The sequence below is a fragment of the Anser cygnoides genome, chromosome 1 (assembly GCF_040182565.1).
Source record: "Anser cygnoides isolate HZ-2024a breed goose chromosome 1, Taihu_goose_T2T_genome, whole genome shotgun sequence".
NCBI classification, from domain to species: domain Eukaryota; kingdom Metazoa; phylum Chordata; class Aves; order Anseriformes; family Anatidae; genus Anser; species Anser cygnoides.
In genome coordinates this window covers 80,075,427-80,103,301 of record NC_089873.1, presented here as the reverse complement: position 1 = coordinate 80,103,301, position 27,875 = coordinate 80,075,427, and the positions used below count along the sequence as shown (strand labels likewise).

Sequence of the window (27,875 nt, the reverse complement as noted above, 5' to 3'; positions counted from 1 at the left end):
CTCCTCAGATGCTCTCCCCATCCTTTCAGAGGCAGCAGGTCCCAGGCTGTGATCAGGTTATCCTGCCCCATGGCTGGCTCTTGTCAGTCCTTGCATCAGCTGCTTCACTGGGCAACCTGCTCATGGGCTGTGTACAGAAACACATCCTTACAGTCTCAACCAACGCCACCAAAAGAATATAGTTAGATCATTGTGGATAATATTGCCATTAATATTTATTATAAAAGCAGCACATTCTCTTGTTGGTTATTAGTTTCAGCCTACTGCTGAAAGAGGCTTATTAGCATTCCCTGTTCCCCCAAATCATCTTTACATTCCTCCCATGTTCCCAGTAGATTTGGTGTCCCTACACCAAATATTTTGAGTTGTTCCCTGGACAAGATATCACAGAAGCTGTCAAACAAAATGGGTAAGGGCCAGCCTCTCATTGCTCATCCTCCCACAGGGATACCAGCAAGAGCTTTCTGCTGTACCCAGCTATAGAAACATGCTCAACTTGATTCCTCTGCACGTTTGTTTTTTAAACATTTTTTTTCATGTTTTTTAAATGAGTCAGTTTGTTTCTAATTGAGTAATCAGGGACTGGCAGTGTGATAAAAGAAGCCTTATTTTCTCAAGAAACTACAGAAAAAAAAATGAGTCTGTCAAAAATATATAACGATATCAATCACTAAATATGAAAATATGTGTTTTAATAAAGATCAAATAGGGCTTTTGAACTCTCTTCTGATTTTGAAGCTTCTGGCTCATTCTGAATATATCTAGAAATACGATTATTAAGAAAATTTAGGAGAAATGTCTTTTTGGCTGAGGCAAAAGCAGAGAAGAAACAGAGCAGAGTGACCCTGTATTCACAGGGAAGATGGGGCAGGGAAAACATCTTTTATTCTCTTTTTCCACTGCTTCCAAAACCTCTCAGTTCTGGAGGGGAGGGCTGGCATGGAAGAGCTCTGCCAGCTTGCTACAGCAGCTCTCCTTGAATGTTTTTCTTTGAGAAGGCTGGAAGAGGGCAAGCAACCAAAGGAACCAGGGAGAGGTCTACTCCATCTCCATCATGAGTCTACTTCTGTGGAGCAATTTCTGCAGAAACTGGACTGTGTTTGAGGCATCCCAACTGAAGACCAGGGCTGGGGTTCATCTGCCCACATCTCAATACCTGCAAAATGGGTGCCTCTGTCTGAGTTCTGGGCCAGGCTGGAGTCACTGGAGAGAAACGGACACTGTTAGGCAGGCTGTGATTCAGCTGATATATTTTACAAGTCTGCTTTTGGAGTAAGTGAATCATGCACTAGAAATGCTTCTTTAATATTTGACTAGAGGGCTTTTCTTGCTTTGTTGGATGGCTTGTTCTCAGTTTATGTCAGACTTCTTGCTTCTAAGTAACATTTTTTTTTTTTGGTATTCTTGCATGTTTTCATCTTTAATGTTAATCTTTGCTCAAGATGAGGATGTGATGATAAGATATCCTTCTCTGAGAGCTGGGGTTTCAAAAATCAGCATTTTGACTCCTATGATTTTGTAGTTTGTCTTCAGGAAGGGATAGAAATGATGAAGTATTAAGACCAAAAAGGCAGAAACCAAGAGGAGAAAATGATGAGCAAGTCAGAATCTGAAAAAGCACAGCCAGGGAACATAGATGATGTGGTTTTTGTAAAAGCCATGTTTGTTTAGTTAGAGGGGAAGGGAATTTGTGTATGCACAACTGCAGTTTAATTAACCATAGAAATCACTGTGTATAAACAAATGGACAGATTAACTTACTGGATAGACTATCCAGTGTTATATTACTATGTTGGATATTATATGATATAGTGATATATTATTATAGATTTATATATATAAACACATATATACATAGTGTTGTAGTCTCCAAATCTATGCATGCGAGGTGAAAGAGGAGCTTGACAAAGAAGGGTTTGTGTATGGAAAGTGGAAAATGCTGGAATAAATCATTTATTTATTCCATCCAAGGATTTAGATAGGTCTTCATATTATAAAGTTATATTTCTAACCATTCAATATAGCTAAGAAAAAGTTGAAGATGGGACCTAGCTCCAAGAATGGTCTCCTAGTGCAGAGACAACTTTCTAAAAGTTAAGAATGATGGTTTAAATGTTCCCTCTTGATCCGTTCTACCCTAGCCCAATATAAGCAACAGGAGATGGGCAGCTGTTGTCCTTTGAAATAAGTATGCAGGGATGCTGTGCTATTGCTCCTGCCACTCCAAAAGTGTCAAGAATTCAGTCTTGCTTATTCAATCTTCTTGCTTATTTGATCACCTTTTAATCTTGAGGAAAAAAAAAAAAGAAAAGAAAAAAAAAAAAAGATGGCAGAAGGTTTGCCTTTATGAAAACTTTGGTCTTTGCTCCTGTCTTTGTAGATACAGATACTCCTTAATGATCTTGCAGTATGTAGAGGGGAGACTTGGAGTGGGAGGGCCAAAGCAACAGCCACTGTAACTGGTGTCTGTGAGCCTGTGAGAGCAGGAAAGAGCATAGGATCATGCCAAGAGCAATGTGCCAGTTGGTTTAACTCAGAGGGACATACACCTGAGCTCTAATTCATGTTCCTATGTAAACACAGTTGTCTCCCAGCCATGGGCCAGGTTTAGATGTTCTCCATCACAAACATTTTATCATCTCTATTCTATTTTCTTGTCCTCCTGTTTAGCTATTAATGGGCTGCATTCATTGGTTTGTTGTTGTTGTTGTTGTTGTAGTTGTTGTTTTTATACTTGTTTGTATGAAAACTGTGTTTTATTTAGAAAATATACTTATGAAAAGGGTTATAGACTGAGGTATTAAAGACATCCTGTTGGGCAAAAGACAGAACTTCATTTACAATGGATAAATGCATTGTTTTTACTTAAACAAAGCAACATGCAAACTATTCATGGAATGGCATTCTTCTGTAATAAACATTTTACATAATACATGCAAGTTATTCATGGAATGGCATTCATCTTTAATAAATATTTTACATAATACTGACCGCTCAGAATTCCCAGGAATTAAAGATTTGATAACAACATTGCCTCTCCTTTTCTTTTCATTGCTTTTGATCGCCATACTGTAAAGTGGTTACAAGTTTTTCTCCAGTTCCAGACCCCAGAACATTTCCAGTATATTTTTGTTGACTGCTGTATAGTACATGCAAGGCTATTAATAGGTCTTTGCTTTTCTTTTTGGCCTTTCATGGACTCCTCAGTACTTGTTTCCAAACCCTTAAAAGTGCAGGGCTAGTAAACTCAAAATTTGCAGAGAATTTGTGGTGACTTCTATTTTTGAGGTCATGGGATGGTATTTTAAAACATAATAATTGGTGGTGCTCTCCTTGTTGCAGTTACTGACAGCAAATTATCCTGGTCCCTTCACCAGTTCAAACATCAGTCTTGGGGAAAAGTAAGTGTCCAAAGCCTAGTTATGAAGCTGAGGCCATTTATTGGCTGCACCACCAGCTTTTGCTGGAGATATGTGTGAGGCTTAGCAAGCTTTGACCAGTGGCACAAAGCAGAAGGTGTTTTGCATATTGAGTCATGGTATTAAATGTGTTCTTTACAGTTGTTTACAGTGCAATTCATTGTAAAAATGAATCAGCTAATTCATATTTAATCTGAACTAGGGTTATGAAACTTAAAATTACTATATGGGAGATAGGTCACTGTGGTGATATACGTATCATATAAGTAGCAATTCCAGCCAAAACATTTCCTTATAGTAATGCATTTTCTCATATTTCTTCTTGATTATGTAGAAAGACTCTATTTGTAGTAATTGGAAAAGCTGAAGACCTTTTTTTGAATATCTTAAATACAATTATTTATAATTAAATGTCTCAAAATAAATATACATATTTTGCTATGATACATATTACTATAAGTAGAAATATATACTACGTAACTGGAAAACATTGTAACAGTCTGTTCTCAAATGTTTAGTCTCTATAGCAGTAAGGAGTGTACTGAGCTGAGTTTTGCAGTGCCTGGTTTTACAGAAGTATTACATGCAGTGTTGTTGGTTCACAGTGCAGGGTGGGGGCAGGAACACTTTCTTCTCTTTTTAATTTTGTATCTCAATGATATGGGTAATTAACAGTGCTTTCTCTTGTATATTTCCCAGCTGACCATCTAATGCAATCATTGGGTAGGAGGCCACTATGGGTACATGTACATCAAACTCCTGCTCCTTTTCACGTACTGGCAGATGTGTGAGCACCCCCACATACATACACACACAAAAACCAAAAAACAACCACACTGAGATTCCCCACCCCTAAGGATGGCCTCTGAGTTTCTAGAACTGAAACCTCTTTCTTCACAATTTCTTAGCATGGTGTTGTCCCATCAAAATTGGGTCTAATTGAAAGAGACGCTGCAAAGTATGTGCATTATAGTTGGATGGGACTACTGCATCATGAAGTGACTCCTCAGCATTTAAACTCTGACCTCTAGGCTTGATAAAAACCTCTTTAAATTGTGTTATTATTGCTATCATGGTTACTCATCATGGTAGCGATATGTAACATCCAACACAGGGCTTTCACTCTCCTATCATCTATATGATTACAATTTAAATATATATATATATATTTGTTTTTAAGGGCCCCGTGCTTTCAGGAAAACTCTACATGTTGTTTGTTTTTAAGGGAAAAGGTGATATTTACAGTTGAAATGGGCATTTATGTTCAAGGGCATATTTTTATGTTTTCATTTGGCTTTGGTAACATTGCTTGATCTAAATCTTGTATATGATTCATTAGTCAATGTTATTTACTTAATAATTCTAGTAGATAAACTTTTGACAGAGGAACTTAGACTCAGTTCTACAGCCCAATGCAGTATTATAAAGAGTTCACATTGAGCCCCCTCCTATTTAATTTTTTGTTGTTGTTGTTTTGGTTTGGTTTGTTTTATAACCCTTGTCGTTGCTGACTTGTCAACCCTGAATGCAATTCTGAGATCAAAAAAGCCAGTATTTACACAGCTTTTTGATATAGATATAGATAGATAAGTGTTGGCTTTGCCCGCACTTCCAGAGATTGGACTTTGCTGTTGCAGTCATAACTGTAGTAAAGGGAGGAAAAGAGATCCAAATGCACTAAGCAAGCCAAGAATGTATTAATTTTTCCGATGCTATTAACATGGCTTGAGATATTAAATGTACTCCACCCTGGTCCTGCTTTTTCCATTATCTGTTGAAATCAGTATGGTAATCTAAACTTGGTCATTTTGAGACCGACCACAATTCCTAGCTGAGACAACAACTTTGGTAGTAAAATCTTGATTTAAGATGACATTATTCTCTTGATGCCCTTGAATAAGAATAGGCATGCAAAGTGTTGTAGGGATCTGGGTCTAATCTTTATGTGATATTACCAGGGCTCTATTTATTGCAGGTAGTTTAAGATCTGGAGATTCACATCTGGTAATTTTACATGATAAAAAGGTGAAAGAGGCTAAGACAAAATTGGAGTTGATGACCATATAGAAGCTGCACAAGGCAACAAGTAGTATGAGCTTTGGTGGCAAGCATTTAATTATTAGAAAAAAATTTGTTGGGAAAGTTTACAGCTGAAAAGAGTTATATAGCTGAAAATATATTGTCCCAGGAAGAAATGTCAAGTTACTTGAAATTTCATTTTGGGAAGAAAAGTCTTTGCAAAGTCCAGTCTTTGCAAAGACTGAACATTTCCATTTTTATTCAGAGATTATTGTCAAAATATTAATATTTTTTATTCAGGATAATTAAGCATTTCTTAAATGTAAATAGAATTACAAAAATAGGTAGAAATAAAATTCGGAAGGAAATAAAATTATCTTGATCCAAGGCTATTTTTCATTTTACAGACAAGTTTGATTTTTCATTTCTGGTCTTCCTCTGGTTGAATGTTAAATTTCCCTTTACAGGAGGTGGATGATGATGTAGTTCTTGACCAGTTTTCTGTGCAATACTGGAAAAGGCCACATGGGGGACAATGCCGCAAGGTAGCTGAGATTCTACAGAAAGCGGTGTGATACGGATTGATTGCTACCTCTCATCAAAAAGATACATTTCTGAAAAAGCCTAGACAAAAGTCTATATACAGGTGTAATTAATTCATTACACTTTATTTTTGTTGGATGAGGGCTGAATTAGGTCCTCTGTAATAATTTCAGGTGAAATAAGGATCAAGAGAGTTAGCCCACATACATATTAGAAGATAAAAAATGCCTGTGTGAGTCAAAAAGTCCAACCCAATAAAATTCTTCTCCAACATGCCATTTTTACATGATTTCACATGAATGTGTGAAATAACTCATCTGACCTTGGCTATCTCTGAGAAAAGTCACACGTCTCTGCAGTTTCTCTTAGACTAAAAAAAATGTACAGCTGCTGACCTGAGAGTCTCTGCAAGATAAGAGACTACTGAAAAAGATGGTGAGAACAACACTGTGCATACACAGATACAACAAGAAATGTGGCAGAGTAGTACCATGTATTTATGGCACCAGCCAATTTAATTATTATTATTTCTGTTTTATTTTACTTTTTGGAAGAGCAGACACAGCCATAGGCTAATAAGGTATGTTCTAGGTGTGAATCCTAATCATGATGATTTTATTTAAATGGACTTTGTCAATGATAAGATAAATCAAGAGTGATAACAGCATGGGATTTTATTAGACTTGGTGCATTATGCAGGAAAAAATGCAGGATTCCATCAGCCAGCCTGCTGATGCAGGTGAACTGCTGAACTGATGGATTCTCCCCAACAGCTTTATTAACAACTGAACATTTCAGCCCTCTATGGGAGTGAATTAATGCACTAAACATCTTCTGGCCTGAAAGGAGCTGTTGGCTGTTCCACCTTTGCCTGTCAGTCTACCTGTTGTCTTGGGGACCATTTTTCTTCCCTCTCTTTTCAGTATGTGGAGCTGGGGCTCCACAAACACAAAGCCCTATGCAACAAACTCAGTTTAAGAAGTTCGCTTTTCCAGTTTCACCCTTTTCCTCACATTCCCCCAGACTCATGCCAGTGCCCTCTTAGATGCAGGCACCCAGCTGCCTGTGCAGCTGCCAGTCATAAACAGTCCCATGCTGAACAAGGGAGGGGAGGAACAGATGCTAACAATTTGTTGCTCAGAGGTGGGAGGGATCAGTTGCGGTCAGGTAAGGACAGAAAGCTCTTAAATTGGCTTGCTGCCATAGAGGCACACCTTCAGAAAAAAACAACTATGAAACAACAATGTGCATCATATTTTCCCTTTTAATCTGATTTTATGTCTGCTAAAACTGTAATAAATCACCTAAACAGCACTCAGTGCCCTTTTGCATTGGCGCCTGCAATCACTCCATCCTCCAAACTATTGCCATGTCAGTTTTTTTACTTTGTCTTTGCTCTGGTTTCCTCATCTATCTGTGACTGACCTTTTGGCATGACATTTTCACTTCTGATTCTGGACAACCAAGTCTTGTAAGAAGTCACCAATTGCCAAGTGAATAGCAGCATCCCTGGGTTCTCATCTACTCCTGTGCTCTTTCGAAGACCACTGTTCCAGGGGACAGGCTGGATCTCCAAACAGATAATGTATTGGTATTCCTCATAATTTTCTCAAAATTTTCTCTTAATTCCTCATAATTTTCTTTTCATGAGAAACTTTTCTTTTGAAAGATGATTACTTGCAGATGGAAAGACTGGTTTTTGCAAATCCTTTTTTACCGCTGTCTTCAAGCAAATGTTACAGGAAGTCAGGTGTTTTGCTGAACCATCATTGCTGTAGCATTTCTTCTTCATCTGACAACACTGTATGCTATTTTGTGTGGAATCTGGGCAGAAGTCACTGTTCCATGATGTCCTTTCTGTACTTGTGCCTTTGGGTGGAGCAAAGTCTTCATTTGTCAATAACCCCAATCACTCCTTGCCTGCAGCGGCAGCAGCTGCTGAGGCACCCTGTCATGTACCCTAGTAAGTGATTTTAACTGACTAAGTGGATTTTTTGTTTCTTAATAAGTCTCTAGATTGTTAACTGTATTTTCCATATCATCTTTAGATTTTGTTTCAGAATTATTATCTTTTGACTGTGGTCAGTATTTAGCATGTGTGACCAGACATGTCATTTGACTACTTTATAATGTGTCAGCAGGATCTGGCCAACTAGAATTTAAGCCTTTTTGGTATACTGTGGGTTTTGTGGATTAGATAGATTACTAACTAATGCTGCTACATCACCAGCATCAGCACCAGACCAGACCCTCTTGCAGCCAAGCCCTCCAGGAAGTGTTGGTGAGCCAGGTGACCACTGACCAGTGCTTCTCGTCTTTTCTCCCAGCCTTGCTCTGACTCTGGCTGGTGGGACGCTGCACCAGGCAGCTACCCCATCCTCTGCTCCTGCTTTCCCCGCCGGCTCCGTGCCTCTGGGATTACCCTTCTCTGCTGCGGCATGTTACATACATGTAACATCCAGCCGCCTCCGACAAGAAAACAAACTTTCAGGTCAAGGCAGCAGCATGTGAGACAAAGCCACCCTGCCACAGCTCAGGGAGGATTTTTCTTCATCTATCCAATCTCAAAGTGTGTACCAGGTGGAGAAAGAAGCAGTCAGGACTACCCTGAGCCCCTGGGTACATGCAAGGAAACAACATTGTTTTGCAGAGGCAGGGAGCAGAGAAGATGCCACGTTTTTTTTTCTGCTGCTACACTCACAACATTGCAAAGTAAGCCTCGTGTTAATATGAAAGGAGGGTAGGTCATCTGTACAGTGTTTTCTAAACCCATTTTGCACAATTCTATATAACTGCTCATGGCTGGAGTCCAGATAAACTACTAAGGTGGCAAGCTTTGATCTCTGCAAGACTTGACATTTAAACACACAGGCTAGGAAAACTGCAGGCAGGCAAGCCATAAGGAAACCTAGCTGCTAGCCATATCAGCAGACTTTATAGGCTCCTTTCCTTTAAATTCTCTTGATTCACTGGGAAAGCTGCAGCTAAAACCAGGCAAAATGCTAGTTCCTTTCTGCAGCACAGACTTGTGAATTTCCCTAGGCCTTGTTTCTTACAGAAGGAGCAAGACAGGTGGCTGTGGAGATGTTTTAATAACTGCTGCTGGGCATTTAAAGCAATTGTTCCTGGCTGTGGTTTCCTGTTTGGTACCAATGATGATTAAACTAGTCTAAGCCTCCCCTTCTCTCCCCTCAAATATTTTCCCTCTGTCCTACTGACACAGCTGTTTGTGTATCTGCACAGTGAATTGGATCAGGGGCTGACATGGCTAAAAATAACCAAGCGTATTGTGGGGGACTATTACTCTTCAGCCGCTGACATTTTCCAATCTGCGTCATGATGTGGTTGCACATACAGCTGCCCTGGCACAGTCAGCGGAGCATGGGAATGCATGACCACAGGGGGCAATGGGAGAGGAGATGAGGGACCCTCAAACTGATACCACTTTTGGAGGACGTACAGGTGGAGCCACTGCCTCAGTGGGAGGAGCAGGGTAAAACACCTACAGTACAGCTCTGCTCCTCGAAGATCCTTAGCAAGAGAGGAGCACTAATTCCAGCTGTGTAATGTACATTCAGAAAATAAGATTCATAAGTTGGTCCTCCTTCCCTGGAAATATTTTTTGTGTGCATTAAACAACAACAAACACCTGACAAAGGACAGCAGCTCTATTTAATGCCTTCTCTCTGCTTTCCTTTTGATTGTTGCTGCTCCACCAAGGCAGTTGTTTCATGATGTGGATTGCACGGTGGCAGTACCAACTTCAGGAACCACTGAGCTCTCTGGATGTTTGTGACCACCATCCCCAGACTGCATTATTCCCTCACTTGTGCCAGCACTGCTGTTTGTGGAGCTGTACTGAGCCCTGGATCAGGGAAGCTGTCCAAGTTAAAAATAACCCAGCGAGTGACTGGGGATGGCAAAAGCTTCCATCGTCCAATGTAGTCTGCTGTACCAAGTCATCGAGAACTGAGCAGTTGCAGGAAGGCAAGAAAGTGCAGCCTCAGAGGTACTTATTTGCTACAAGAAATGTCAGCTTTTCAGCCAGTTGAAGGAGCCTTGTGAATGAGAAGAGAGGAATCTCTTGGCCGTGTTCATATGTGACAAGAGAGCAAACCTCACCACGCACAGACACTAGCATAAAATCTCTTCACACGAGCTTTACTTCAGCAGTCCTTGACATGATGGGTTTGCAGCAAAAGCTAATGATGGCATACTCTAAATTAATTGGTAGATGCATGTTTTTTATTCTGTGGATTAGGGAAGGGTTACCGTGTTTTTTAAGTGCTGGAAGGACACTGCAGTTATGGGAGCTGTGCTAGCACCAAACGAGAATAGAAGAGTATTCTTCACAGATGCAAGCCTAATAGTTTAGTGTTACAGAGTGAAGTCTCAATCTTTTGATGTATTCCAGAAGAATACCTCTTCTTCTCAGCAATAGAAAAACAAAACAGCTGCTGGGAAGCGCCAGCACCAGCCCACGTGATCACAGCAGAAGTGATGTGATCTTCACCTACTTATATGCTTGGAGGGGAACATCTGTAATTATTTATTCTCTTTTATTCCAGACCATATCTGGGTTTCTTCTGGCCTTTCTCTGCAGTTCATAGTTCAAGCCTCCTGGGATGAATATTTATAAATATCAGTCATTTCCTTTTTCTCCCCTCCTCCTTGGACTTGGCACTTCACTGAATCTCTTCCCAGGAATGCCCCTGCTGGGAGCTGGCTGGCTCAAGCACTGGTAGCAATGAAGGTGAAACTTTGAGAGCTTCAGAGCCTGAGGAATTTTTGGATCTTCTTGGGTTACACTTCCAGAGACAGGAATTCACCCATTCTTCACATGCTTTACTTGCTCTATGCACACTCAGATGGAAGGCACAGTTGAAACCCACAGTTATATTAACGTTAGCAGCTACATCACATAGCACACACTCCTCCCCAGGATACTAGATTGTACATAGATCACAGTATCACAGTATCACAGATTTCTAGGTTGGAAGAGACCTCAAGATCATCGAGTCCAACCTCCGACCTAACACTAAGTACTCCACTAAACCATATCGCTAAGGTCTACATCTAAACGTCTTTTAAAGACCTCCAGGGATGGTGACTCCACCACCTCCCTGGGCAGCCCATTCCAATGCTTAATAACCCTTTCAGTAAAGAAGTACTTCCTAACATCCAACCTAAAACTCCCCTGTCGCAACTTTCGCCCATTCCCCCTCGTCCTGTCACCAGGCACGTAGGAGAACAGACCAACCCCCACCTCTTTACAGCCTCCTTTAAGGTAACTGTAGAGAGCGATAAGGTCGCCCCTGAGCCTCCTCTTCTCCAGGTAAGACTTGTTCTCCAGACCCCTCACCAGCTTGGTCGCCCTTCTCTGGACTCGCTCGAGTACATCCATGTCCTTCCTGTAGCGAGGGGCCCAAAACTGAACACAGTACTCGAGGTGCAGCCTCACCAGAGCCGAGTACAGGGGCACAATCACTTCCCTAGACCTGCTGGCCACACTGCTTCTTATGCAGGCCAGGATGCTGTTGGCCTTCTTGGCCACCTGGGCACACTGCTGGCTCATATTCAGCCGACTATCAACCAATACTCCCAGGTCCCTCTCGGCCAGGCAGCTTTCCAGCCACTCATCTCCCAGTCTGTAGCTCTGCTTGGGGTTGTTGCACCCCAGGTGCAGGACCCGGCACTTGGCCTTGTTGAACTTCATACAGTTGACCTCAGCCCATCGCTCCAGCCTATCCAGATCCTCCTGCAGAGCCTTCCTGCCCTCGAGCAGATCGACACACGCACTTAGCTTGGTGTCATCTGCAAACTTACTGAGGGTGCACTGGACGCCCTCATCCAGATCATCGATAAAGATATTAAAGAGGACCGGCCCCAGTACCGAGCCCTGGGGGACACCACTAGTGACTGGCCTCCAACCAGATTTGACTCCATTCACCACAACTCTCTGGGCCCGGCTATCCAGCCAGTTTCTAACCCAGCGAAGCGTACGTCAGTCCAAGCCCCGAGCAGCCAGTTTCTTGAGGAGAATGTTGTGGGGAACTGTGTCAAAAGCCTTACTGAGGTCAAGGTAAACCACATCCACAGCCTTTCCCTCATCCACCAAGCGCGTCACTTGGTCATAGAAGGAGATCAGGTTCGTCAAGCAGGACCTGCCTTTCATAAACCCATGCTGACTGGGCCTGATCGCCTGCTTGCCCTGCAAGTGCCGCGTGATGACCCTCAAGATAATCTGCTCCATGAGCTTTCCTGGCACTGAGGTCAAACTGACAGGCCTATAGTTCCCCGGGTCTGCCCTGCGGCCCTTCTTATAGATGGGCGTCACATTGGCTAGCCATCAGTCAACTGGGACCTCCCCCGATAGCCAGGACTGCCGATAAATGATGGAAAGTGGCTCGGCCAGCTCCTCCGCCAGTTCTTTCAGTACCCTCGGGTGCATCCCATCCGGCCCCATCAACTTGCGCACATCCAAGCTCCGTAGCAGGTTGCCAACCATTTCCTCATGGATAGCGGAGGCCACATCCTGCTCCCCATCCCCTTCCACCAGCTCAAGGCACTGGGTATCCAGAGAACAGCCGGTACTGCCGCTAAAGACTGAGGCAAAGGCGGCATTAAGCACGTCAGCCTTTTCCTCATCCTTAGTAACTAGGTTTCCCCTCGCATCCAGTAAAGGATGGAGATTCTCCTTAGTCCTCCGTTTCGCGTTGATATATTTGTAAAAGGATTTTTTGTTGTCTTTAACGGCAGTAGCCAGGTTGAGCTCCAGATGAGCTTTGGCCTTTCTAATTTTCTCCCTGCACAGCCTCGCTACATCCTTGTAGTCCTCCTCAGTGGCCCGCCCTTTTTTCCAAAGATTATAAACCCTCTTTTTTCTGCTAAGCACAAGCCGCAACTCTCTGTTGAGCCAGGCCGGTCTTCTTCCACGCCGGCTCGTCTTTGGACACGTGGGGACGGACCGCTCCTGTGCCATCACGATTTCCTTCTTGAGGAGCGCCCAGCCTTCCTGGACTCCTCTGCCCTTCAGAACCGCCTCCCAAGGGACTCGGCCAACCAGCGTCCTGAGCAGCTAAAAGTCAGCCCTCCGGAAGTCCAATACAGCAGTTAATAGATGTACAGCTACATCACATATTACCCCCAATGAAAGCAAGTGACTGAGTTGCACTGAATGAGCTCACAGCAACCTCTGTGCTTAGAGTAAGCCTGAGATGCAACATCAATGTCCATTATGCTAAGTAACTGCTTAGATTTCAAGGGTACAGGACAAATACCATCATATTCTGCCATTTTCTTTCACATATCTAAGAATGTGAGGACTAGTGTTCAGTGATTTTAACTCTTATTTTTTTAGACACAAGAAAAATTGTTCTGTTCAACCCCACCACATTCCCATTGTGTTACTATTTCCCTTCGTGTGACAATTGTTAAAAGATCTCTTTTTGAACAAAGCAGCTTGTGTTTTCCAGTTTGACCCTAGGGTCACATAAGGTTTGATCATACCTCCAATGAATTCAGCAGATGCCTACAATCTCTCCAATGCATAGTATACATAAACTATGTTTTGCTTGGTATTTCTGCCTGCCTGAATGCATAGAGAGAAATGGAAGTTCAGCTGTTAAAGAAATCAGACAAGAAATGAAATCAGTGGCCCAGCAAAGAGATGTCCTTTTAAACACAACAGCCAGGTGCAGAGCTGTGGGAAGCAATTTCTCAGTCCCTGTCCTAGTACCAAAGACCTTCTGTAATGGCTGGGAAAAGGCAGATCAAATGACATTGGTCTGTCAAAATCTCTGCCTTTCATAAAAGCAGGTGAGGTACATGTTATATGTGCTTTTGGGTGATATGGGGTAAGTACAGAGAGGCTGCTCTTTTGTGAGGAATAATGACACAGTAGGGACTGCCACAGAATCCTCCTCTGTGGTTCTCTGCTGAAAGACAGGAAAGTGCACCCTCCTGAACTGCTGGGTAGAATTTAGCAGTATTTCAGTGAAGGTCAGCTTGAGGTAGAGACAGAGGAGGTGAGAAGGTAGTTGCCCAAAGCAATATATGACCAGTAGCAGGGAAAAAAAAAAGAAGGTTCGTATGTCCATATACGAAGGAGCAATTGCCTGGGGAACTGGAGGATGGTGACTCTTCTCACATACAGCTGTTATCCTCTCCAAATTATCCTGTTTTCCCAGCAGTCTCAGGTGTAGAAAATCCAGCTCCTCAATCTTTCATCTTTCTTCCTAGCTGTCCATTCCATTTCAACTTCTAATCCTTTCCCTCATGTGGTGATGTGGTTCAACCCTTCACCCCTGAGAAAACAAGATGCTTAGAGACACCTTTACTTTGACTTTATTGCCCTTCCTAGTAATGCCATGCTGTTAAAATGCTTACTCATGCCCAGGAAAGGGGCATAGGCAGATATGCTTGCATTATTACCAAAGAAACACTTCCTGAGGAAGCTTTGTCATCGATCGAAGCAACTGCATTTCCAAGCAGAAAAACCATTTTTGGTCACTCCTCCCATGGTCTATTGAGAGTTCTGTGAGCAGCTTTGTTCCTTCACAGGAAGGTCACTGTAGTCAATTCCTCTAGGCTGTGCAACCAAGCCAGGCAGGTTTGTGAACAGGATGGTAAAGTGCTAGAAATATTTTGAATTGCCTGTCCATGTGGCTGCTCAGGCAAGTTTCTTCTAAGCAGCACTGACCTTGACATCCAATTGAAGAACTGATCTAGCAGGAAAACATCTGGGCAATCAGATTCCCCACTGCTTATTATGCTTCTAGAGCATCAACGGCGCCAGCACAGAGTGGCCAGGAACACATGGCTGTCAGGGCAGGAGAGAACAGGAATACGCTTTCAAGGAGCAGCTGCAAATAAGGTCTGCTTAAGAGTAGTTATCAGACCTCAGCCTAAGGTACTAACAAACAAAGCGGGGGGGGGGGTTGTTTGTTTTGCTTCCTAGTATGCCTAAAATAACAACTGTTGGTACTACTGGATAAGATTCTGCCTACAGAGGGCAGAAACAGTATTTGATTACATGATGAATACAGAAAAAAAGTTTTAAGACACATACATGCTAGGCACAGTAATTATAACATGGTTAACATGGCACAATAGAAAAAGTAACCAGTTAGGTCAGCCTGTGTTACCCTGAAATTGTAGTTAAATGTAAGAGATGAAACAGCATAACTTCATTTGAAATAACTTTTTATAAAAAAAAAAACTTTTTGAGAATTAAAGTACAGCAGTAACAGCATCTTCAGCATGATTTTTTTCTTTATTATTCATTCTGATAGGAAACACTTCACATAAACCATTCCTTTTGAACTTATCCCCATATTTCTGATTCCTCCATAGCTAGCCTCAGGAAGAAAGGGGAAAATTTAGCTTCCCCTGAAAAGTCTGCTTTGTTCCTAGGCTCTCCTGCCTGTCGTGTGAATAAGCATGCCAAACAGATCAGGTCTGTGAAAAGAACAGCAACCAGCTGCCAAGGTCTATTGAGACTGCAGAGCAGTGTTAGCAAGAATATTTATGCATTTTCTGTGAACAAAGCCAGCAAGCACTTGAATGAGAAAAGGGAGGGGATGGTTGAGAGGTGGCCCAGCTGACTTATGAGATATATGAAGTTTAGGTTTGGCTTAGAAAGGCTAAAGGCCCTTCAGAGCTTAGGGAGCCATAAGCAGCAAAGCCTCTTTTGGCCTCTGTTCTGCTCTACATCCTAAAATATCTTCTATTTACATTTTTTCAGAGATGGGAGCTCCTGCTACTGTCTCTGGTTGTATTCAGAGCAGTGTTGCTGAGGCAAAGGGGAAAAAGGACCACAAAGAACAGGGCTTGGAGTACATGCAGTTTTGTTTGCTCAATATATCTAAAAATTGTTTTAGAGATTACACATTAAACACTTTTAAAAGTTTATTAAACACATAAAACACACATCCTGTTCAAAATCAAAAGATATGTTTTTCCCTGTCATAAAAAAAAAATTAGCAAAGTGAAAGATATAAGAAGTTGTATTTCAGTCACCATTACATTTACGTTGTTTGCAAGGAATAGGAAAACTGGATCCCATACAACTCAGGTGACAGAACTAGGGAGGTAATCTCCTTAGAGCTGTGGCCAGCTCTGATAGAACCAGGTTCATCTAACAGCAGGTTGGTATGTTACTCCAGAATGAGGTTCTGCCACTTTCTCTTGTATAGGATGGTAAGCAGCATGTGCCACTCTCTGGCTTTTCAGATCCATGCAGATCTGATGAAAATGAAGACCAATTCCAAGAACACCCCTCACCTCTAGATTCTTATTTGTATTACACGGAAGCTCTGCTATGTAATAGTCATCCCTCTGTGAAGAATGACACATGTACTTCCAAATCTGGTCCTGCCAGGGGCCAAGAAACTGTGATGGTTGGGAGGTCACTCTGGGGAGAAAGAAAGAAAAAAAAATAGAATAACAAAGAAAACCAGGGTGAAAATTTTTATTTCAGAGATATCATTCATCCATTTGTTTATCTTAGGTATTTCTAAAGTGCCATAGTATCACCGTAGTATCTAAGCACCAACAGTACAACAGGAATTTACAGTATTCTACAGAGCTCCCTCAACTGGCAGCAGGACCTGGGCACCAGCTGGTGACTGTGGATCTGGGAGGGAGTGTGCTAGGGATGGTCTGCTGAAATTATAGTAGCTAATTACCTTTTTTTTCCAGGAGACTCCCATTACGATTATGAGGGAGGAGACAGCTGTTAGAGAAGCCAGTGAGCTAGCTGCTGTGAAAGTAAACCTCCTAGTTCTTGACCTTTTAGACATGCCATACCTCTGTCCTCTGAATTTGGCCTGTGCGTTTGTGCTGCCCAGAAAGCAATTAAATTCCTGGAAGAGGAAGATACTCTCTAACTTTTGCAACAGCAAAAAAAGGGTGCTGCTCAGATTCTCCTCTCAAACCAGAGGTTCACAAACAGTAAAGGGCAGACCAGCAGGAGAAAGTGAATTATTTCTGCCAAGTGACACTGAACAGGGAAAACTAACAGTGGCTGTGGAACAGAACTCCAGAAATGGGCTTACACTGGTGAGCAATCCAGTCCTAGCCACTAAGACTACTGCACCAGCTATGTGCTGTGAACCCTAAGGTCACTTTGATTTGGCAGGCAGTTTTAAGTAAGTTAATAAAGATCTCATAAATAAATGTATATCAATCCTTTTAATTTATAGAACACTGTTAGGTACACACAGCACTCCACAAAGTGTGTAGAGGGAAAAGAAATGCTGTAAGGACTGCTGCGAAAGCATATTCAAGGGGCAGTTGGCTTCTCAAACCACGACCTTGATGAAAGGGTTTCCTTTTGAGTTGAGCTCAGCTATGTGCAAATGCAGGTTTGATTTCATTGATCTGCTACAGTGATTCTATTCAGATTCCCAAAAGAAAAGTCGCATTCACAGGATGCCATTCCCTGTCAAAGAGGACTTCTCAGCCAGACAGATATTTGTAGGGCTGTAGATTTCTTTTACAAAAATTAAACTGGAATGAGACAAGTCCATACAAATTGATCAGTTCTACAGCTAGACTGCAGCATGACCTTTGAATTCAGTTTAAAATGAGCCTACCAATTGAGAACTGTAGTATCCTTTCTGAAAATCTGCTAGCAAACAAAAATCTTGAAACTTCTGGAACCAACTAAATGACCATTAGTCACTTTTCACTTTCCAGAAGTCACTTTCCAAAAGCAGAACAAAAATCAGCAAGTCATTGGTTTGAAGCACTTCATAAAAAAAAAAAAAAAAAGTGCATTTGCAAATGAAGGCTTTGGTTCCTGTGTAAACAAAGCCCACTCCATTTCAGAAAGCTCCTCCTACTTCCCTGAGCAGCTGCACACAAAAGACATAAAGGTGCCTTGTTACTGTACGAGCTGCAAACAATTTCATGCTCTTCCTACAGTTTCTTTCTTTTAAACTGTATCAAAACATCATTTTATCAGCAGCTGAGTGTCAGGAAGTGGCTTGGGGTTTTCAAAGGATCCCTATGAACCTTGTGCTGCTTTGCAGAGTAGCAAGTTCTGGAGAGCAAGCCATTCACAAGCATCCCTGACCAACAGTTGCTCAGATCTATGGATCTCCTTAGCATCTTCATTTCCTTCGTCTCTTCCCCACCACAGCCCCAGTCTTCTCACTGGCTTCAGTCTGCATTCCTTTTTCCAGAGGTATACCGAAGCCACAGAGCCAGCTGCAGGACTAGTAAGGTATATGTCAAAACCAGAAATCTTTTCTAAGCTCTAGCAGTATCAGTAAGACAGTCTAAAAATAAACAATGTGAAGTGTTGCACTGCAATTCCTTGTAGTTAGAGCCATGACTGGGGAACATCCTACAACTGCCGCTGATATGTACCTGTGTAAAATGAGGAGGTGAGCACTATTCTGAATGTCATTTATAAGTCATTCTTTGCAACCATAAGGGCCACACATTTTTATATAAATAAAAGAACACTATTGCATATCTTTTACACAAACACACAAAGTAATCAGTGTAAAACTGAATGTCCTGATATGAAAATTCAGATGTTTTGGTACAAAACCTACTTCTCACCACTTCTTATTGAGAAATGCTAGTAAATACAGTATGTTCAGTGTTTTGAGAAGTACTGATATGGCGTAGTGTCATACAGTTGGCCATTTTGACCACTGCCAATGTGTGTACATGTGTGAATGCTCATGTGTGAAGATACTTGATATAAAAGCTAGTTCATATATATATGAATATATACATATAGACGTTATTTATATGCACACACACCGGTCAAAATGGGACATGAGAAATACCTGAATGGAATCAGGTCATTCTCATTTTCTTGTTCTGTCCCATTTTACAGCACAGCTTACACCAGCCCACTTGAACTGAACATGTGAATCTGAATTCTGCAGAACAAAAAGGGTACCGGTACAAACTCACAGGTGACCTCCATACACCTGTCAAGTTGTGTACCAAAGTCTTAGCAGCAGCAAGTACGATACTGATTTTTTTTAAAGCTTCTGGGTCTGATAGTTTTCTACATCAGTTACCTACCAGTTTTGAGATTCCAGAATAAGACATGTCCCTACCATCCCAGCAGCGTTTGCAGTAAACGTTCACAGGCATGCCTTCCTTCTCCGGGTATGTCTACACATTCTATACAGGTCACAAACATTTCAGCTGTGTATGGAACAAAGCTCCTTAAGAAGGCATTCAAGGCCCTTATCTCCCACCTTGCTTCCCTTGACATGACCACATATGCATACATTGCACGATCAAGCAGCTTTTCCTCACATGACCTGACATTGCACATCCTCTCTGCAGGTTCCCACAGTTCTTACTGGGAGGTGGGAGAACACAATTTGCACTTTGGCTGCATGATGGGTGGAATCCAACTCCAGCACTGGGGAAGGAGGATGGCAGGGCTTTGGGATGAAGAACCACCCACCACAACCACTGCTCAATCTCTGTCCATGCCTGAGGTGTTTTGGGAGAAGGAGGTGACTGAAAAGGGCAACCCAGGCCAAAAGCATTATTCCGGCCAGCTGTCTACAATTCAGAGGCCTTCATGTAGTCACATGAGGCCCTTGTCTTCCCCTTTGTCCCTTAGGCACATTTGGACAGGCCTGGATTATGAGTTGCATCTGAGATCATCCACAGACCACACCAAGTGATGCTGCCTACCACACGTGCACTCGCTGGTGGGACACTAAGTAGGAGTTGCGACTAAAGCTCTTCCCGCAGTGGGAGCACTTAAAAGGTTTTTCCCCAGTGTGGGTACGACGGTGCCGGATGAGGGTAGAATTGTCACTAAAGCAGGTCCCACACTCAGCACACTTGTAGGGCTTCTCCCCAGTGTGGGTGCGACGGTGCTGGACAAGGTGTGAACGCTGGCTGAAACTCTTCCCACAGTCAGGACACAAGTAAGGCTTCTCACCCGTGTGGACACGACGGTGGATGACCAGCTTAGAGCTCTCACTGAAGCACTTGTTGCAGTCACTACACTTGTAGGGCTTCTCACCCGTGTGGAGCCGCTGGTGGGCAATGAGGTTGGAGCTGTCGCTGAAGCGCTTCCCACACTGGGAGCACTTGTAGGGTTTTTCTCCTGTGTGAAAGTTGGCGTGGCGGAGCAGGCCTGAGTTCTGGTAGAAGTTCTTCCCACACTTGGCACACACATAAGGCCTCTCGCCAGTGTGGTTGCGCTGGTGCTGCACCAGGTGGGTGCTCTGGCTGAAGCGCTTCCCGCAGTCCTTGCATTGGTACGGCCGCTCACCTGTGTGTACACGCTGGTGCTGGATGAGATGTGAGCGGCGGCTGAAGCTCTTCCCGCAGTCAGCACACACATACGGCTTCTCCCCAGTGTGGATCCTCTGGTGGCGGATCAGGTCTGAGCTGCGGTTGAAGCTCTGCCCGCACTCGATGCAGATGTATGGTTTCTCTCCCATGAATGCTCTCTGGTGCACCACGGTCTCCTTCCGCTTTCGGAAGCCCCAGCGAGGACTCTTCTCAGGCCTCGTCTCTGTAGAGAGGTGGTCTGGCCTCGGACAGGCTATCGCCTGGTGGCAGCCTGCAGGAGAAGCTTCCCTCATGAAAAAGTCTGAAATGGCCCCGCAGGCTTCGGCTGCCTCCGGACCATCCTGGTGGAGGTTCTCATTCTCACTCATGCTCCCATCACCTGCTGGGCCAGAAGCAGACATCAGACACACAGCTGCCCCCCTGCACTGCCCAGCCCACACCTTTAACCCCCTCCCGCGTCCCCTCTTCCCCTTCCACCTTCCCAATTCCATCCGTCCCCCGGAGCTGGGGGTTTCTCCCGGTGCCGGGCCGCAGCGGGGTCGGTGCAGGCGTGCCCACCTCCGTCGCGAGGGCTGGCATGGAGGGGGCAGCAGCGGGGCCGGGGCCATGCGGGGCGAGAAGGGGAGCGGGCAGCCGGGGCCCAGCCGCCGCGGGGAAGCTGACCCGGTCCCCGGCCGCCCGCTGTCCCCTCCTCCCCCAGCCCGGGGCCCGCCCGCATCCCCGCCCGCCCAGCCGCCACTTCCTGCGGCTCCCGGCAGGCGGCTGCCTGGCTTCGCCGCCCTGGGCCCGGCTGCACCCAGAGCGGACCTGCCGCCCTCCTCACCGCGGCTCCGGCTGCGGGAGGGCCCCGGGGGCCGCTGCCTGGCCCGGCCCGGCCCGGCCCGCACGGCGGCGGCAACCCCTCCTTCCCTCCCATCCTCCCTCCCTCCGTCCGCAGCGGGGCGTTCCCCGGCGGCCTCCCCGCTGCAAGCGGGCCGGGAGGGGAGCCCCGCCGGCTGGGCGCAGCTTTGGGGTCGTAAGGCGGGGGAAGCGAAAAGCAAAAAGCAGCGCGGTTACATGGGCGGTATCGAACCGGCCTTGAGTTGGCAGTCCTCTCCTGCCCGTGCCGTGCAACTGCCAGCTCCTGTAACTGCACTCAGCAGCTTCTCGCCTTCTGCGTACCTATTCTTTCTGTTACTCACCTATCTTTGTACTAAACCTTAATAAAGCCTTTGCAGATTTCCTTCCACTGCCAGATTTTCAGTTTTTCGTTTTGCTCTCACCTAATATTCCCCAGCATATCTTTGTATCTATCTGTTTCTTCCCGCACATTTCTTTATTCCCAGATATTCCTGACATGTTCCTACACTGTTCATAGATGAGGAATGGGGGCTGTTTTGATTAAAGGAAACTCGGAGCACATGGGAAGTGAGCAGAAATACAAAATAATCACAATAGGTAAGGAGAAAGCCTGGATTTTCATGAGCGTTTCGTGCAGTTGAGGCACATCATCTGGAACTATTGAGTGAACCAAAATGAGAAGACACACCTGTTTTTGGCTCTGGATGCAAAAGTTTGCAGAACCTGAACTGATGCTTGCCTCTGTATGCTCAAATACCTACATGAATATTCACGAAAAAAATTACTCTGACTGATAAATTATTTGCATTAAATGCTGGTATATTCCACTGCTACTCAAAGGAGAAGAAACCAAAGACTTTTCTGTGCTTTTGTGCCCTTAAACAAGCTTAACAGAGTTTTTCCTTCTGTCGTGATACAGTGGGAATACAGTTCTGTTGTCCCTACCATTCTTGCTGAATTGTTTTCTGGTTTATTCGCAGTCACTTTTAAACAGCTCTTTTTAGTAATTGTTATGCAGACCCAATACTCAAGTTTTGTCTCATTGAGGTAATTGTCTTCTAATTAGCGACTGGAAGGGAGAAATTAAGGTGAGTGAATATGAAAATGTGTTTGCACGAGATGGAAAAAGAATCAGTGAGTTATGTACCTGCACAGTGCCAGGTAAAGTCAGATGTAGGAGGAGAAAGCTATTGCTAAAGACTTTTCACAGTGGCTGCGAGGGAACACAGCTTAAAATTCTGAAAAAAATATAGTTTAAGGGGGAAGTGGTAAAATGTGGTAGCAATTGTGTTCAGTCTGTCCTCCACACATTGGAGATCTGGTTCTTGGGATGTCTCCCTGGAAAATAGTCACACACAGGGAAAATAGAACCTGTGATCCAATTGCCAATAAGCAGATATAGAAATACAGTACGGGGGGAGGTTACATGCATATTTACATGCCAATGTAAAAGCAGATGCTAAGGACAACATCAACATCACAAAAGGTGGAGGCACAAAGGAAGCCGATATCAAAAAGGAAGAGGATCTACAGTTGCTCGGGAATGTTTTTGTTGCTCAGAAGTGTGCTTGCAGTGGCATGGCTGAAGGAAATGGAAATGAAGCCGGTCGTTCACCTGGTGAGGAAAAGCTGGGAACATGGCCAGGGAAGCGTTATTAAAAGCTTTGAAACATAACAGTTACAGAGATCACCATCATCAGAATAACAGCAATAAAGGGCTGGAGAATGACAGCAGGATAGTTTGCTGTGAATAATTTATAGTAGTTTAATTCATACAAAAATAATTTACAGTAACATTTTAATCGTAATGTAAATCACCAAGTGAGCAAATTTGAATTAAGTAAGTGATGTTAATCCTATCTGGTAAGCATACGTTTTAAGGGTTTTCTTCCCTGAAGTAAGGATTCATTCTCATTGTTTGGTGACCATTGAGAAATATAAGATTAAGAGTAACCTTTACACCAAATACTTTTTTTTTTTGTTAACAAGACGACACTACATATTGCAAATGATTGTATAAGTTAACATGCATTTATTAATTTAATACACATGAGTTTTCAGTGTCATTATTCTGTAAAATGTTGAATCAAACTTTCTATTTATTCATTAATACATTTGTTTATTCCAGACTTGATGTCTGTGGAATTGGAATTTCTGTGCAGATTACCCTGCCTTTTTAAAAATAATTTGTAGTGTCAAGTGTACCAGGCTATGGTGATTTGCCATGGTTCTCAGTATGCGATTCATCACAGGGATTTGGCCATCAGCTGTGGCTGTCTAGGTCTCACAGTCGGAAGGATACTGGTCTTCAAACCAGTTTCCCTTCTTTCATTTACATTAGTGCTGTTGATGGCAGGTTTCCTTCTGCCCACTGCTGTGCACTTGTCTGTTTTGGAAGGCAAATTTTGGATCTGTTGCTACAAAAGGCACACTAGCTGAGAAATCTCTATCCACCTTGTGATATTAGCCCGTTAAATCTGTTAAACAAACTCATGTGTTGAACACAGAATTTGTACCTCACACAGAGGAACAGGAACACTTGATCCTTACCATAACGTGGAATGAAAAATGTATAATTTTATGATCAGTATCATCCCATGCTGTTTGAACTGTAAAGTGTCCCACACAGTGATAATGCCGCTACCTACAATCTTGATCGAGTCTGTCTTATGCCTGGGTTCAGCTTTCACATCCATAGTTTAGCTGACACTGTTATGGATATACATGGCTAGTAATACTATCTAAATGATGTTGTAAGTGTCTTAAGTAGCTGAGGATGACAGAGTTAATTTTTGATTTCGCAGACAATGAACCCTTTGCACTGGATACCTGAGGGTTGTTTTTTGTTGTTTTGTTTTGTTTTGTTTTTCAGTCCTTGTTCTTGTTCCATTCCAGTCTGCTCCTGGAATATGGACCAGTGGAATATTTACTGTGTGGAAGGTAAAATACTTCTCAATCTTAGATGAGTTATATTCACACCTTCCCTGGGAGGTAAGGAAATGTGACTTTTTTATATTCCTGGCTGGGAAACAGTCTAAGGTCTAGCTGCATTGGTCAACAAGCATCAGGCATTTATATACCAGTGGCTCTGGCACTATCCAGCATACGCCAGGTATCACAGGGAAATGAACCTCACACCCCAGAGCCTGGAGGAAGGAACCACAAACACTTTGTAGATGTTAATATTCTTTTTAGTGTACCAATCTGTGCCTTTTCTATGTGTGAGGTTTGTAGCATATATCAATAGAGCTGTAGTTCTGGAAAGCCAGTCCCAGAGAAGCAACACAGACATTTACCCATTAATGGGTAGTACTAAGTGCCTCAGCTGATTCCTTATCTAAACTGTGAATGGGTGCTGATGTAGCTAATGGGTGCTAATGGGTGCTAATGGGTGGTGTTGCTTATACATCTGCGATCAGGTCTGTGGGTTCAAATGTATTTGAATGTGACTACTGTGTGTTGTCACTTGGATTTCAGAGTCATAGAATCATTAAGGTTGGAAAAGACCTTCAAGATCATTTGGTCCAACCATCACCCTACTACCAATATCACCCACTAAACCATGTCCCTAAGCACCACATCCAGCCTTTCCTTGAACACCCCCAGGGACCGTGACTCCACCACTTCCCTGGGAAGCCCGTTTCAATGCCTGACTGCTTTTTCTGAGAAGAAATGTCTCCTAATTTCTAACCTAAACCTCCCCTGGCACAATGTGAGGCCATTCCCTCTAGTCCTTTTGCTAGTTACCTGTGAGAAGAGAATGACCCCCAGCTCCCCACACCTTCCTTTGAGGTCATTGGAGAGCAATAACATCTCCCCTGAGCCTCCTCTTCTCCAGAGTAAACAACCCCAGTTCTCTCAGCCGCTCCTCAAAGGACTTGTGCTCCAGGCCCTTCACCAGCTTCATAGTCCTTTTCTGGACACACTCCAGGGCCTTGATGTCCTTCTTGTACTGAGGTGGAGGAGGAGGAGGTGGTGGAAGAGGTGGAGGACGTGGTGGAGGAGGTCCTGGAGGAGGTGCTGGATGAGGTGGTGGAGTAGGTGGTTGTTCTGGAGGAGGCAATTGTGTAGGAGGAGTTGGTGATGGAGGACATGGTGGAAGTGTTCCTGGTGAGGAGGAGGTGGTAGCGAAGGAGGTGGTGCTGGAGGAGGTGCTTTCCTACCCTGATTTAAGCACTGGCTTCTGAAATGTATAAACAGGTTCTTGCAATCTCCCAGACTACTTTTTTTTTTTTTTTTTTTGTGACAAAGAGGACTTCTGAGTGCAATGTTATGTCTTTAGGTCTTTATAAAGCTCCCTGTACACACTGAAAGGAGGGTAACTGCTGTTCAACTGCAGATGTGAGAACACAGCAGACACAGGTGTACCATGCTGGTGACAGAAGGAGAATTCTGGCTTTAGACTTGAGTGTTGAAATTCCTCAGCTTCCCATGTTTGTCACCATTCTTTCTAAAACGTGAGTTTTACATGCTCATCTTAAGTGAAAAGGAATTGGCAATACATGCCCCAACAGCCTCGTTGGGGTCTCAGGTCCCTCACACAGGATGCTCCTGCCTGCCCCTGCCTCAGGTACAAATGCTGGACTCTAAGACTGAAGCTGCACTGAGCCAATGCCCTGAGGGTCAGCGGAGAGATTTGAGGATTTGTGTGGCTTCACTTGTGGCAGAAGCTTTCTGGTCACCTTGCTCGGCCTGCCCCTGGCTAGGGCATGGTGGTAGCAATGATCTTGAGCCCAGAGATGTCAGGAGCAGTTGCCAGGGACCAGGTGTGCAAAGGTGGCTTCTCTGGGAGGGTCTGGTCATGAGCTCTGCCCACCCCTCATAGTTCTATTGCCATTTGTCTCCCAGCAGAACCATGGCACCGTGGGCCTGTAAGGCAGCAGTTGGCTGGTCCTAGAGTCTTCATGGCCCTCTGTGATGCGTTGCCTGTCCCCTCACTGGCTGGCTAGTGATTGTTAGCTGTTTTGCAACTGGCTTGTCATCAATAGTGGGTGTGTCTTCTCCTCCCTATATAAGGGCCAAAGGGGAACAGTGGGAGGCAGAGTGTTGGAGAGGGTAGATGGCAGATGGTGCTTCAGCTGGTGGTGGTGGTGGTGGCAGCGGCGGAGGAGGAGGCGGCGGCAGTGGAGGAGGAGGCAGTGGTAGAGGAGGAGGAGGAGGCGGTGGTGGAGGACGAGGAGGAGGAGTCAGTGGTGGAGGAGGAGGCGGTGGTGGTGGAGGAGGCGGAGGAGAAGGTGGAGGAGGTGGAAGAGGAGGAGGAGGAGGAGGAAGAGGTGGTGGAGGAGGAGGAGGTGGTGGTGGGGGAGGATACGGCGGTGGAGGAGGAGGAGGAGGTGGTGGTGGTGGTTGTGGAGGAGGAAGAGGAGGTGGAGGAGGTGGTGGTGGTGGTGGAGGAATCATAGAATCATTAAGGTTGGAAAAGACCTTCAAGATCATTTGGTCCAACCATCACCCTACTACCAATATCACCCACTAAACCATGTCCCTAAGCACCACATCCAACCTTTCCTTGAACACTCCTAGGGACCGTGACTCCACCACTTCCCTGGGAAACCCGTTTCAATGCCTGACTGCTCTTTCTGAGAAGAAATGTCTCCTAATTTCTAACCTAAACCTCCCCTGGCACAATGTGAGGCCATTCCTTCTAGTCCTTTTGCTAGTTACCTGTGAGAAGAGAATGACCCCCAGCTCCCCACACCTTCCTTTGAGGTCATTGGAGAGCAATAACATCTCCCCTGAGCCTTCTCTTCTCCAGAGTAAACAACCCCAGTTCTCTCAGCCGCTCCTCAAAGGACTTGTGCTCCAGGCCCTTCACCAGCTTCATAGTCCTTCTCTGGACATGTTCCAGGGTCTTGATGTCTTTTTTGTACTGAGGGGCCCAAAATTGAATACAGTACTCAAGGTGGGGCCTCATCAGAGCAGAATACAAGGGGACGATCACCTCCCTGGTCCTTCTGGCTACGCCATTCCTGATAGAAGCCAGGATGCTGTTGGCCTTCTTGGCCACCTGGGCACACTGCCGGCTCATGTTCAGGCAAGCATCAATCAACATCCCCAGGTCCTTTTCCTCTGAACAGCTTTTGAGCCACTCTGTCGCAAGCCTGTAGCGCTGCATGGGGTTGTTGTGGCCAAAGTGCAGGACCCAGCACTTAGCCATGGTGAACCTTATCCCATTGGTCTCTGCCCATCGACCCATCCTGTCCAGGTCTAAAACAAAAGGATACAAACACAAAACAAAAAGGTTAAAGATAACAAAAAATGTTTGTGTCTTCTGGCTTCATTGGAGAACCTGTGAGATTCATTAGGAGCTGAATCCTACTCCCCCTTTTTATTGAATAAATAAAAAGAAGGAATAGGCGGTGAAAATTTGGTGAATTTGTGAGATCTTGACAAGTTAGAGAGCTAGGCAGTCACCAACAATATGAAGTTTAACAAGAGCAAGTGCCAGATTCTGCACCTTGGTAGGGGCAACCCCAGCTACACATACAGACTGGGGGATGAGAGGCTGGAGAGCAGCCCCACAGAAAGGGATCTGGGGTTTTGGTCAACAACAAATTGAATATGAATCAACGATGTGCCCTGGCAGTCAAAAGGGCCAACAGTATCCCGGAGTGCATCAAGCACAGCATTTCTAGCTGGTTGAGGGAAGTGATTGTCCTACTCTGCTCAGGGCTGATGCAGCCTCACCTTGAGTACTGAGGCACCACAGTATGAGAAGGACATAGAACTATTAGAATTTTATTAGAGAGTTTTTTTAGAGAG

The 27,875-nt window shown here is 44.3% G+C and overlaps 1 protein-coding gene across 6 annotated transcripts; it reads right to left on the bottom strand.

The window, feature by feature from the left end:
- Positions 1-15,221: 15,221 nt before the first annotated feature.
- LOC106045474 (zinc finger protein 436-like) lies at positions 15,222-21,500 on the bottom strand. Of its 6 annotated transcripts, XR_007157757.2 has the most exons (3): positions 20,751-21,006; positions 19,032-20,655; positions 15,222-16,395 (listed from the first exon to the last, which is right to left on the bottom strand). XR_007157757.2 is itself a non-coding variant. In XM_048046796.2 (2 exons), exons 1-2 carry the CDS (start codon positions 21,187-21,189, stop codon positions 19,658-19,660), a joined length of 1,104 nt encoding a protein of 367 aa, XP_047902753.1. In that variant the 5' UTR covers positions 21,190-21,500; the 3' UTR covers positions 16,437-19,657. The 6 variants fall into 6 exon arrangements, 5 of the variants coding, with proteins under 5 accessions (XP_047902753.1, XP_047902754.1, XP_047902751.1 ...); XM_048046796.2 differs by lacking the exons at positions 15,222-16,395; positions 20,751-21,006 and adding an exon at positions 21,081-21,500 and having other exon boundaries at positions 16,437-20,652; XM_048046797.2 differs by lacking the exons at positions 15,222-16,395; positions 20,751-21,006 and adding an exon at positions 21,097-21,324 and having other exon boundaries at positions 16,437-20,652.
- Between the last annotated feature and the right edge of the window lie 6,375 nt (positions 21,501-27,875).